This window comes from Zootoca vivipara, chromosome 10, assembly GCF_965207765.1.
Source record: "Zootoca vivipara chromosome 10, rZooViv2.hap1.1, whole genome shotgun sequence".
Lineage (NCBI taxonomy): Eukaryota > Metazoa > Chordata > Lepidosauria > Squamata > Lacertidae > Zootoca > Zootoca vivipara.
In genome coordinates this window covers 13,371,988-13,385,695 of record NC_142593.1, presented here as the reverse complement: position 1 = coordinate 13,385,695, position 13,708 = coordinate 13,371,988, and the positions used below count along the sequence as shown (strand labels likewise).

Genomic DNA, 13,708 nt, shown 5'->3' with positions numbered 1-13,708 from the left:
TTTGCTTGCAAGGCCAGTTTTCTTATCTCTTCCTGAGCCATTTATCTAATGGTAAAGACTACATTCAGATGTTGTCACAGCTGTCATAGGATTTCCAACAGGTCTAGATAGGGCAGGAAAATGATGAGCTCCCCTACTCATCTCCCCCTGCCACTTTCATCACTAGAATAGAAAGGAAATTCCCATTTTTCATGTAGCCTACTGTTTTGTTTTTTTACAGACATAGATATAACCTCCCTAAGATTTAAGTTAGAGTTTTTTGTTGTTAGGCTGCAGGTTTGGGACGAATGAAACCAAACACGCTTGTTCTTGGATTTAAGAAAGATTGGCAATCGGCTGACATGAACGATGTTGAAACCTACATCAACTTATTACAGTGAGTAGAAGGTTAACCATATACCCGACTGTGAAGATGCAGCTCTCATAGTTCAGTGCATATACTGGTTGTCCTGATTCATGTATTATCAGCCTTTTCAGACCCAGAACCCACTTTTAACCCAAACATACATTTGGGGACTCATTTCTTTAATCTTTTAATATATATTTGCCTGGTAGTAGTGCTCTTGTTGCGACCCAGCTTGGGTCAGGCCACGACTCACTAGTGAGTCCTGACTCACCACTTGATAGTGTCTAGTTTAGCACTAATTTCAGGACAAATGTAAGCAGTTATTCCATTTCAGCAAGGACAGAAGAATGCACCCATTTTCATGACTACCTTTTATAGCCCAAATCTGGATATGTTGCAATACCGTAACATTCTTATTCCAGCTGGGATCACCTTGCCATAAAAGCAAAATGGTGCCAAAAGAGGTGTTGATTTTGGCAATGGGCAGCCCATAAACAAAGGAAGATATGGAAAATGGGGGGGGGGTTACTCTAAAAGGGTTGCATGCCTGCCAGAATTATTCACATACAGGCATCCACTGCCATCTTAGCTTAAATTGGTTCATTAATAACTTTGTAGGAACAGCGTGGTCATTTCGGGAGCTGGAATGGCCTTTTGAAACTCACTCTGTCTGATTTTGGTGACCAGAGTACTTGTCCTTACAGCTGAGGTTAATCACTTGATATTTGGAAGTTTATATATTTCCCCAAAATGTGTTTATTCTATTACAGCGATGCCTTTGACATTCAGTATGGAGTAGTAGTTATCCGTCTGAGGGAAGGTCTGGATATTTCTCACCTTCAGGGGCAAGGTAAGCCTTACTTAACGCTGTCCATCATGAATTAATCTCTGGTCTTCGGGAGAAATTAGCAAATTATGCCTGGAACAAAAGTATATTGAGTGTCCCATTCCTTTTGATTCTAGCCTCACTTTGTGTTAAGTGCCTGATGAAGTAACAACTGATTACTTCAGTAAGTGCTCCTTTAAAGTGTCCTGTGGGAGGTGGGGGAGTGTTATTAAATAATTTCTAGTTGCCAGGTAAACATTCTTTTTTTCATTTACATGCCAAAACAAAATATACTTAAATCCAGTTATATGAACTTGGCTGAGCCATAGCACAGCTTTAGGTTTGTCAACATAGTGGTGGTGGTCTTGTGATGTATGGTGTTTTGCAAAACTATGGTATATTTTCACTTGTCCTTGCTTGAACTTATTCCCAACCATTTCTCCTTATGAGTTGTCTCCCAGCTTGTAAACTTTGTTGTTGTTTAGTCGTTTAGTCGTGTCCGACTCTTCGTGACCCCATGGACCATAGCACGCCAGGCACTCCTGTCTTGCACTGCCTCCCGTAGTTTGGTCAAACTCATGTTCGTAGCTTCGAGAACACTGTCCAACCATCTTGTCCTCTGTCGTCCCCTTCTCCTAGTGCCCTCAATCTTTCCCAACATCAGGGTCTTTTCCAAGGATTCTTCTCTTCTCATGAGGTGGCCAAAGTATTGGAGCCTCAGCTTCACGATCTGTCCTTCCAGGGAGCACTCAGGGCTGATTTCCTTAAGAATGGATAGGTTTGATCTTCTTGCAGTCCATGGGACTCTCAAGAGTCTCCTCCAGCACCATAATTCAAAAGCATCAATTCTTCGGCGATCAGCCTTCTTTATGGTCCAGCTCTCACTTCCATACATCGCTACTGGGAAAACCATAGCTTTAACTATACGGACCTTTGTCGGCAAGGTGATGTCTCTGCTTTTTAAGATGCTGTCTAGGTTTGTCATTGCTTTTCTCCCAAGAAGCAGGCGTCTTTTAATTTCGTGACTGCTGTCACCATCTGCAGTGATCAAGGAGCCCAAGAAAGTAAAATCTCTCACTGCCTTCATTTCTTCCCCTTCTATTTGCCAGGAGGTGATGGGACCAGTGGCCATGATCTTGGTTTTTTTGATGTTGAGCTTCAGACCATATTTTGCGCTCTCCTCTTTCACCCTCATTAAAAGGTTCTTTAATTCCTCCTCACTTTCTGCCATCAAGGTTGTGTCATCTGCATATCTGAGGTTGTTGATATTTCTTCCGGCAATCTTAATTCCTGCTTGGGATTCATCTAGTCCAGCCTTTCGCATGATGAATTCTGCATATAAGTTAAATAAGCAGGGAGACAATATACAACCTTGTCGTACTCCTTTCCCAATTTTGAACCAATCAGTTATTCCATATCCAGTTTTAACTGTAGCTTCTTGTCCCACATAGAGATTTCTCAGGAGACAGATGAAGTGATTGTAAACTAATTTGAAGCTTGTAAACTAATTTGTAAAAATACTGAATAGTATATTTTTTCATATTCACAGAAGAATTATTGTCATCCCAAGAGAAATCACCAGTAACCAAAGACATTATAGTAAATGTGGACTATAGCAAGAAGACTGAGACAGTAACGTCCAAGCCCGTGAGTGAAAAAGCTCCTATTCATAAAGGTAACATTTTACTTAATGAACTTTTGTTGGCAGCAATGCAAAAATCATAATAGTCCTCCTTTATAAACTTAAAAGTCAGATTTGCAATCCAGAGTCTTGCATGGGTGTCACCACAAGGTATTTTAACCTTGTAGGAGCCTCACTTTAGGGGTCCAACTTTTTTTGGTGTTTCAGTCACTAGCAAGAATATCGCCACACAACAAGGATGGCCCATTGAAAGACATCTTACTACTTCATCTCCTTGGGAAGCCATTTTTTTGAACCCCAATGTGTTTGTAAGAAGTGTGCAAGACAGCATCTTGGAGCATTGAGACACAACAGCATACATGCCTTTACTAAGCTGATAGCCAATTTGTTGTACTAGGGGATCAAAGATTAGCAGTTTAGTAGTAAACATGTGTACAGAATTTTTGGTCATGGTATTTGAACAATGTTATGTGTTTGACTTTTATCTTTGTAAACTTCTTAGAACTTCTATTTACCATCAAGTGTTGCAAAGATTTTGTTAAATAATTGCTCTTATAGATGCTTTAAGCCAGGCATCCCCAAACTTCGGCCCTCCAGATGTTTTGGACTACAATTCCCATCATCCCTGACCACTGGTCCTCTTAGCTAGGAGTTTGGGGATGCCTGCTTTAATCACTTAACAAGTGCATCTTGTCTTGAGGAGAAGTTATGGGACTAACTATTGATATCATTCCCATATCTCCCCCACCCCAAATATCTGTTAGGGAAATAATGTTTAAATTGCAGCAAACATCTCTATTTTCTAACCCAAACCCTTTTGAGAGTGAAAAGGGATCTTAAATGGAAAAAAATCTAATAGTGTAGCTACTTTTAATATGTGGTAGAACTTTGTGTGTGTGTTAAATAAAGTGGTATGTTAACATGCTAATCACTTACATTCATGATCACTTATATTCATGAACACAATTGCTTTGAATTCATTCATTGTTTGGCTTTTCACGCTGCATCCTAAAAAGAATGAAGAGTCCACATTTTTATTAATACTGCAAAATAACCTTTTAATCCCCCCCTTTAAACCTTATCCAGAAGACGACGACGATGGCAAGACTCCAACGCAGCCACTTTTGAAAAAAGGCAGGCCATTTTTCCATATTTTGTTTTCAATCAATTCTTTTCATGCTGTAAACATCAGTTTATAATTTCTCATGCTTTGTTTCATGTACCATAACATTTTACATGTCTTCGGTAGAAGGTAATAGTTTGTACTTGCTGGGCTCATGGGAACCTTGGTGGTTGGGTGGGCTTCTTGGACTAGATAAGTTTGTGGTATGGGGATAGAATAGGAACATAATGCTGTCTTAAATATTAGAGTTGTCTTCAGCTACAGCCAGGTGAGAGAGTGCCCATAGATAACTTCTGGTGCATATATATAATGTGATATCTTCAGTTAAATATTGCAAGGTATCCTCACTCTCTTAGTGGGAAGCTCCTGTTCAGGGTTTCTGCCAGACAATAGTGTCTTCCTCCTGGGATACCAATAGTTGGGAGGGGCTGAAAAAGGCCAAATCTTCCTTCCCTTTAGGGAAGTTTTTAATGTTTGATGCTGTACTGTTTTTAATATTCGGTTGGAAGCCACCCAGAGTGGCTGGGGAAACCCAGCCAGATGGGCGGGGTATAAATAATAAATTATTATTATTATTATTCCCTATTTTCCAACTGACACATAATATGGAGGCCACTGAGCATGTTCATTGGGCTATTTTAATTTTCGGTAGGGAGGTACTTACCTCTTAATATATATTTTTTAATGGTTTGTACTTCTTTATACCTCAGGTAAACCTCAGTTATAAAAAAATTCCTTCAGTAGCACCTTAAAGACCAACTAAGTTTTTATTTTGGTATGAGCTTTCGTGTGCATGCACACTTCTTCAGATACACTAGAAACAGAAGCAACCAGACCCTTATATATATTCAGAGGGTGGGGTGGGGTTATGGGAATGGGTGATGGGCTGTAAGAGTGGTAAACCTGTTGGTGGCTGCTGCAGTAATCAGCAGTCGTTAACAGCCATCAACAGGTTTACCACTCTTACAGCCCATCACCCATTCCCATCACCCCCACCCTCTGAATATATATAAGGGTCTGGTTGCTTCTGTTTCTAGTGTATCTGAAGAAGTGTGTATGCACACGAAATCTCATACCAAAATAAAAACTTAGTTGGTCTTTAAGGTGCTACTGAAGGAATTTTTTTATTTTGCTTCGACTCAGACCAACACGGCTACCTACCTGTAACTCAGTTATAAAGAACATGGTGACAGCTCCCTCTTATTTCTCAGTAGCTCCATTTTTGGCTCCAGCCCTCTTGGCACAGAACCACTATTCAGAGAAATGATTATATTCACTGCTGAACTTCAGAGTGGTTTGGGAGCGAAGCTGGTATGGATGGAAAATATGTCACTCTAGACTTTTTCTAAAAAGAGAGAAATTAATGTACAGGAGCAAAGCTGTGAAAACTTTTATTTGGGTGTTTAGGCAGGGATGCCATGTGTTTTCTGCCCTTCCTAGGAGAGCAAATGGTCTTGCATCAGGTTTCATGAGGTTTGATTTAAGGTAGGCGTGGCTAACCTGTGGCCTTCCAGGTGTTGCCGGACTTTTCTATACTTCCCTGACTGTTGGCCATGCTGGCTGGGACTGATAGGAGTTGCATCTGAAAGGCCCCAGCTCAGCAACCCCTGATTAAAGGTAGGGGGTGTCCTATCCCATCTCCAGTTATATTTTTTGATGGTTCTTCAAATTCATAGTTTTCTCACACGCTAGCATTGCTTGTATAGCGGATCTTCCCCTCCTTTCTTCTTTGCAGCCTAACATGCATCTTCAAAACCTGCTCCAAAGGGTTGCGAGGGCTGGAGGGGAGAGGAAAGGGATGTCCTGTTGCACAAGCAGAATGGCGCTCCCACAACATTGGAAGCAGAAGTAACCCATATTCTGCATTTGAGATAGGAATAAAGTTTTGCCCTTCTTGCTTTCTTTTAAATGCCACTTCTCTATTCTACAGATCCTAAAGGTCCGGCCTTGAACTTGGCTGATCAAAAATTGCTTGATGCAAGTTCTCAGTTTCAGAAGAAACAAGGGAAAAATAATATTGACGTATGGTGGCTTTTTGATGATGGGGGTAAGATAGTTCTTTTAAAATAATAATAATACTGCAACTAAGTAGTGTATAAAATTTCTGATACCGCCAAATCTTAACACGGTACCAAAAGTGAAAATTCTTTATTCATGTAGGCTTGACGCTGTTGATTCCATATCTTCTGACAACCAAAAAAAAGTGGAAAGACTGCAGGATCAGAGTGTTCATTGGTGGAAAAATAAACAGAATAGATCACGACAGAAGAGCGTAAGTTTCATAAAGTACAATTCTTTTATTATTTGGAAAGTATGGATTTGTTGATTGTTAGTTAGGAGAAATCAGTACTCTTACTTACCAGACCAGATAATTAGCAATGATTTTAAAACTCAGTCTTATATTTAGCTATATAGCTTATTTTATTATTCCACTTTTAAAATATTAGGTTTTTTTCTCCTGTGTTTCTGTTGTGAAACTTATTAAATACTGAAGGTTCTTGAGGCAGATATTTTCTAGTTGTTTATAAAAGTTAGAGAGTGGCATTTACTCCCAAGCGTAAGATTGCATCTGAACTTTCTTAATAATCTGGTGATCAGAATATAGAACCAGCTGATAACCTTTGTAAACATGCAAACCATTTTAGCTATCTTGACTGTACAGTTCAATATATACATTTAACTATGTTTTTAAAATTGCTTTTAGAATGGCTACACTGCTCAGCAAATTTCGGATAGATTTCTCAGATATCATGGTTCTTGGTGATATCAATACAAAGCCAAAGAAAGAAAAGTAAGTTGTTGTTTGTGTGTGTGTGTGTGTGTGTGTGAGAGAGAGAGAGAGAGAGAGAGAGAGAACATTCAGTTCCTATATTTGTTTTCACAAAATATTATTAACAATTTACACTAGCATTTAGCTGCCACTAGCAGCTAGTTTGAGAAACATAATTAAGTTTATAAAAGTACCGTAAAAGCCACAGCACTTTGTTCACTCATTTATTGTATTTTTAGGTATTTACACCCTACCTTTCTAATGTTTATGCACTAGGATAACTTATCAGTTTTTAAAAAAGAAACACATTGACTTTTTGATGATTTAAGTGGCATGTTTCCTTTGAGCTTTAAGTTCTACCCTTGTTTTTTGCCTCCAGTTTTTTTCCTCCGGCCCACCCCCCCTTTTTGTCTGTGCATCTTTTCTGATCTCTGTGATGGTATGTGATTTTATGTGTTGTCGTGAAAGATTTTATAATATGTAAACATGTATGCATATGTTTGGTTTAAAGATGAAAAAGAAAAGAAGAAGCCTTTATAAATAATGAGCATAATTAAGAGTTGTACAGCATTCATGCTCACCAGACTTTTTAAGATTCAGATGGAACTCTTTCCTGATACTCTCCTTTCCTCAAACCCACAGCAATATAAATATATTAAAATTTTTCTTTTGCAATTAAATGGCTTGAGCAATAGTAAAATGTTTCTGCACAAGCAGAGCATTTATTCATTCCATTCATTAATGTGAAGTGATTACTTAGGGCACAATTCTCTGGTCCCAGGGCCACTAGAGTTTTGTGGATCTCCCCCTCTACAGGAGCAGGCCTCCTTGTTGCAGTTCTTCACCATTATTGGTACAGTGGAGAAGCAAAGCAGCATGTTCCCTATACATGCTCCTAGAACAGGAAAAAAGGGATGCCAACCTTGGAGCTAACATTGATATTCCTACCTTCTTTGTAAGAGTTGATAAAGCAGCCTTTCAACACTTCTAATTCAGCATCCATTCTCTGCAGTTTTATTATCAGTGTTCCACAACTATAATCTGATAGTTGGTAGAGCATGAGACTCTTAATATCTGGGCAAAAGATCTCCACATGACATTGGAAAGGGTCCCTTCCAACTCTACAATTTTATGGCTCTATGAAATCCCCAATAAAGTACCCATTTTATAAATCTGAAGAAAATGTTCCTATTCCTCTTTTCAAATAGCGCCTCACCACACGGCAACTCAGACTGCTTTTATTTAGCTAGAAACTCGAGAATTTAAAAAAGCAGCTTGCATTTACGATGGAGTGGAAAAATGAATAAAAGTTTTGCAATATGTTGGTCTGTCTTTCCTACTTACATTAATTGAGTAATGGTGGTAAAATGCGGCTTTGTAGGAACTCATTGTATTGGCTTTTTAAAAATTCACATAGGAATCTTTCACTACCTAGAAGATTGCTTTGCTAACATAAAGACATAATATGGCTGTTGCATAAGTGAGATGGCTTTGGATTCAGTGGCAGCACCTAGTAATAGAAGAGGAGGGAATGCATTTTTTTGCCCGTTGTTGTGTCCTCCTTCTCAAATAACCTCAGGATTTTGGCTGCTTTCTCATTAAAAGCAAAAAAAGCTATTATCCTTGTTAGTTGTGTGTATAGCAGTTTTGTCATCTTACACAGGCTCTAGGTTTTTGTTTCTTAAACAGTAGTCCCCTGTTCTCTTGAAACTGAGCGGAGTTGTCACAGTATTTTATGATATTGGAGGGAGACCTGTTGCCCTGTTGTCCAAAGGTGGGGAGAGTTTATCACAAATTTAAAATCCAGTAGGAATGCCCAAGCAGCCTTGGTGTTTGCATAAAGCAAACGTGGATTCCAGCTAGTGGTTCTGTTGTGCAGCCTTTAAGTCAGGGTCCCCAAACTAAGGCCCGGGGGCTGGATGTGGCCCAATCGCCTTCTCAATTCGGCCCATGGACGATCCAGGAATCAGCAAGTTTTTACATGAGTAGAATGTGTCCTTTTATTAATATGCATCTCTGGGTTATTTGTGGGGCCTGCCTGGTGTTTTTACATTAGTAGAATGTGTCCTTATATTTAAAATGCATCTCTGGGTTATTTGTGGGGCATAGGAATTCATTCATTATTTTTTCCAAATATAGTCCGGCCCCCCACAAGGTCTGAGGGACAGTGGACCGGCCCCCTGCTGAAAAAGTTTGCTGACCCCTGCTTTAAGTCTTTATTGTGCAGTCTAGCTTGGAATAGAGAAGTCACATTTATCTTGTTAAATTAATATAGCATCTTAGTTGCAGGTCTCATTGTACAAATATTTCAGTTAGGAGTCTGAGGACTGATTAACTTCATCTGTATGATAAAATAATCTTTAGCATTGCAGCTTTTGAAGAAATGATTGAGCCATTCCGACTTCATGAAGATGATAAAGAGCAAGATGTTGCAGATAAAATGAAAGAAGATGAACCTTGGAGAATCACAGATAATGAAATTGAGCTATACAAAACAAAGGTATTTTTGTCATTCTCTTTCCACATAGGAATATTTAAACTTCTTATAGTATTCAGTTGATTTTCAGTTGCTACATTGGTAAATCTACTTGCTGATCTTTAAAAATTGCTGTTTGGGCTGTTTAAAATGTTCTCATTTTAATTGCAGAGCCAACGCCAGATTAGGTTAAATGAATTACTGAAAGAACATTCAAGCACAGCTAGTCTAATTGTTATGTAAGTACTGCTTTCTGTGGTTCTTGGCATCAACACCACTATTTGGGAAAGGTTAATAATTTTGGTGGCTATGAAAAGATCATTGGCTTGGCTTGAGGATTGCGCAGAATGGAATTTCACAAACGGGACAGTTCTCTAAGTTATGATGCAGTGGTTGAGCTGCCTGATTAGAACATAGCAACAGACTTTCTGTGAGGCAAATACCTAGCTAGGTTTTCACAAAAATGTCCCATGACAATAATTCTGCTGTAATCACTACAAGTTAGACATGACAAAGTTATCTTAATAAACGTACATATGAAGACCCTGAGTTTCTAGGTTTCCCCCTAAAAAGTAGTTACATATAAGATAAACAAGAGATGCTTGAAAACATTTATGAATGCCTCTGACTTTGGGGTTAAAGGGTCATTGATTCAGCAGAAATAAGTGGCAGCCATGCTGATGGATAGCCAGTGATAACCATTGTTAACCTTAGAGCAGACCCATTGAAACTGATGGAGCATTCAGTAGTGGATTGAGTATGACTTAGTTGGATGTCACCTGTTGTGTTTGAGAGCATAAGGTTGGATTGAGCAGAAACTCCTGTTCTGCAAACCTAGATGTTCTTATTTCCTTTCCCCCTGCAGTATACAGGGTCACCATCTACACCAGGCATGGCCAAACCTGGCCCTCCAGATGTTTTGGGACTACATCTCCCATCAACACTATCTAACAGGACCAATGGTCAGGGATGATGGGAATTGTAGTCCCAAAACATCTAGAGGGCCAAGTTTGGCCATGCCTGATCTACACTATTCCAGAAGGTGCCCCAAACCTCTGGAATATATTTTTGGAGGCATAGTAGGCTGGAAAGGGAGAGGGAAACAAGCATTGGAAAGAGAGCATATTGCTTCAGCTACAGTGGCAGATAATAGAATAGTGGTAGTTTTTGAGGGTTATGGTATTTAGGATTTTGACATAGTAACACTGAATGATGGGATAGAATTCTTAAAATAATAATGAAACGATCTTATTCTGTGCATGTTTGTCAGTACCCGTGTGTCTTACTCTCAGATAACTCCATCGAGGATTACAGCTTTGCCTTCAATGGTAGCAAAGTAGCATATCTGACAAATTTGGAAGATAATTCTCCAAACAACAAGTATTGTCTGTTAATGCTACTACTGCTTCTAATAAGCATTATTTAGCAGCAAAAATCTGGGTAACAGATCATTTTAAAGTTATCTTCTGTAATTAAAAATACAAACGCTGGCTGTCAATCTCAGTAATTTTGAGACATTTTGCATTAACTGATCCGGTTGTGCTGTTAACCTCACAAAATGCCCAGTTTATTCTTTTTTTGGTTATAGGAGTTTGCCAGTAGCACGAAAAAGTGCAGTATCGAGTGCACTATACATGGCGTGGATCGAAGCTCTTTCAAAGGACCTGCCACCAATTCTCCTTGTCCGTGGGAATCATCAGAGTGTTCTTACCTTCTATTCCTAAGCACTACTGCACAGCATGTAGCTGTGAAGAAATGGTACTTCAGTGCCTAAAGTGGGAGAGACTGAGATGTTTGATTAAAATATTAACATCACACACAGGCAAAAAGTGACTACTCTTTTTCACTGTTCCACTGACTTGAAAGCACACAAGGAAAGTCACTATACTAAAGTTGTGAAAGCTTCAGTTTTCTTCTAATTCTTCTGTAATTTAATCTTGCTTAATGGGGAAGATTTCTTGCTGGACTGAAGAATGAATAAACAGGATTTTCTTTGCTACTTGAGCGGCAGCAATAAAAGTGTTTATTTTTGATCAGTGAAAGGATTATAGATTTATAAAAGCCTTTTAGCCTTGAGGTGCCTTCTGAAGTTAACCAAATTACATCCATATACTCTATTTTGTAAATTTATAAAGAATGTCAGTCTGCCATTGGCTAAAACTTTAGATCAAACTTCTTTTAGTTTAGACTTCCATTTTAATAAAAATGCTGCGTTCTGGTCTTCCATAAAGGTATTAGTTTTATTGTTGTATGTTTCCTGTTGTTTGGAATGGTGTGTGTTTTGTTTTTAAAGATCTCTGTTGGATCTGAGACAAAGCTAAAAAGTGGAGCAAGTTGGCTGTAATTAAAAAAAAAACACCAAATTTGTTACGTTAATATCTAGGACTTTGTACTTTTCAATTTGTACCACTGAATAAAGCTAAAGTTTATTGACAGGAGGTCCTCTTAGATTTCATCATATATATATATATATTTCCTATTGGGCTACTTTGGCTGAAGGTTAATGGACCAGTCTTCACTCTGTAGCTCTACTGTGAAGCTGCAGTTATGTTACATGATGATGTAAATGTCAGGCGCGTTTATGATATGCCATCTAACAGGATACTTCAATCTTTCAAGGACCATCTAAATAAAGTTAACAGTTTGTTCACCTGCTTAAATGGACCACATTTTATTAGAGGTGTCCCCAAGGGCAATTTATTCAGTTGTCAGAATCTATGTTTAGTCTTGTTAAATACTCAGGTTTGATCCTCTTGACCTTATGTTTTAATTTGTATGTGATGACCTTGTGTATTCAAGAACTGCCAATTTGTGTGCCCTCAATTTTTGTGTGTGTGTGTGTGGTTTGACTGCTTTATATTTTTTTACTCGATGAATTGCTTATTGAAGAATCACTTGAGGTTTTATTCACTAGTTTGTAATAGTGCTTATGCCTATTATCTGTAAGAGTTGCCTCAAATCCTTTCCCAGTCTCTTGGCATTAATACGGGGTAATATGGGCTAGATTGAACACCTGTAATTTGGATATTGAAGATATTGAAGATTCATATTCTCTAATATGAATACACAATATTTTTTACTGTGCAAGATCAGAATAAATGAACAAAAAATTTTTGGTAGTCCCAGTTACTGAGACAAGGTGGTTCTTGCAGATGGTGATTAGCATTCTAGAAAGTTACAACTCTCATTGTCTTACCAATGTTGTTTGTGTTCTCCCCTTTTCAGAAGTGCAATACAAGTTGGCTGCCAGGTAGAGTAAATCAATGCCAGTACCTAGTTTTCAAAGAAAATTTAAAGTTTTATAATAAGAACAGGATTTTTTCCCCCTAAAAAGCATTCCCAATGTGTAATAGCATTGATAATTACAAGTTTGCAGTGCTTATTGGTGTGATGAGGGGCATAAAATTATTCAATTAATCTGAACTTCTATTTCCATTGTTTATGTACAGACAGTAGGGCATGAACTTAGTGCTGCTATCGTGAAAAAGTGCACTGGTACACTTATTCAAAATTTTGCTATTCAGGAAAACCATTGCTTGTTATCTGTAAAATGAACCAAATGAAAAGTGTCTCTGTGTGCTGTGTAAAAAAAAATCAAATTTATCTAAATATGCATATATGGATGGGAGCAAAATGTAGTCTGTAAATTAATAAAGGTTACTTCATACATGAGAATTCTCAGTATTTCACACACACACGCACACCACACTAGACACCAAGACAACAATTGTACAATTCATTCTAACACTCCAATAAACTTAATTGCACCTTGTTAGCAAGAGGCAATTTTATGATACATAGCCATTCCAATTTCTAGTTATTATGAATTGATCTTTCCTTTTTGGCGCCATGTTTTCTTAAGTTCCAATCAGTAATGACTTGAAATAATTGTTTTCCCTTGACACTCAGCAATACCATTTCTGTAGCAGAAACTTTATGAAATTAGGAAGTGTTTAGAAAGTAGCTGAAAAAAATCAATTATTTATTTGTTATGTTTGTATTAGGCTTTCCTTTTTACATAATTTGTTTTATATGCTTTTCTGTTTATTTAAAAATGAACTATGGTCTTAATTTAAGGATTGAGCTTGGTTGGTACTATTCCACAGTTTGAAAATGTCATGTCATATTTTGATAATATTGTACTGTAACTGTCACACACAATGGGTTTTCTAATGTTTTAACAACTTGAGTATTGCAGTTACTACTCTGTATTGGGGAGGGATCACTGCAATAAATGGGAGTGAATTAACTGTGGTTGCCTAAATCAGCCTATTTTTATTAATAAATTCCTTTCCTCTGGTTTTCAATACTCTTTATTTGAGCCCCACCTAACATGTAACATAATATGCCAGGAAGACCTAAACACTACAAGTTTTTGATATTACATGCACTGTTTTAAAAAGTGCTTCTGTAACCTGTAGATGAAAACAAGGGCATGGCAAAAACCACTATTAAAACGAATGTCCAGTTGTTGCATTTGACTGTCCAATAACAGGGTTGGGGTGGAGCTATAGAAATAATCTCA

The 13,708-nt window shown here is 38.0% G+C and overlaps 1 protein-coding gene across 1 annotated transcript in view; it reads left to right on the top strand.

Annotated features, from left to right (window-relative positions):
* Positions 1-13,484, top strand: part of SLC12A2 (solute carrier family 12 member 2) — a 52,103-nt gene extending 38,619 nt beyond the window's left edge. The window contains exons 18-27 of the mRNA XM_035099726.3: positions 270-376; positions 1,117-1,196; positions 2,722-2,847; positions 3,901-3,948; positions 5,868-5,984; positions 6,098-6,209; positions 6,642-6,728; positions 9,072-9,207; positions 9,355-9,422; positions 10,772-13,484. Coding sequence (XP_034955617.2) covers positions 270-376; positions 1,117-1,196; positions 2,722-2,847; positions 3,901-3,948; positions 5,868-5,984; positions 6,098-6,209; positions 6,642-6,728; positions 9,072-9,207; positions 9,355-9,422; positions 10,772-10,907 — 1,017 coding nt within the window. The 3' untranslated portion in view covers positions 10,908-13,484. The remainder of the gene's footprint in view (positions 1-269; positions 377-1,116; positions 1,197-2,721; positions 2,848-3,900; positions 3,949-5,867; positions 5,985-6,097; positions 6,210-6,641; positions 6,729-9,071; positions 9,208-9,354; positions 9,423-10,771) is intronic.
* Positions 13,485-13,708: the final 224 nt, after the last annotated feature.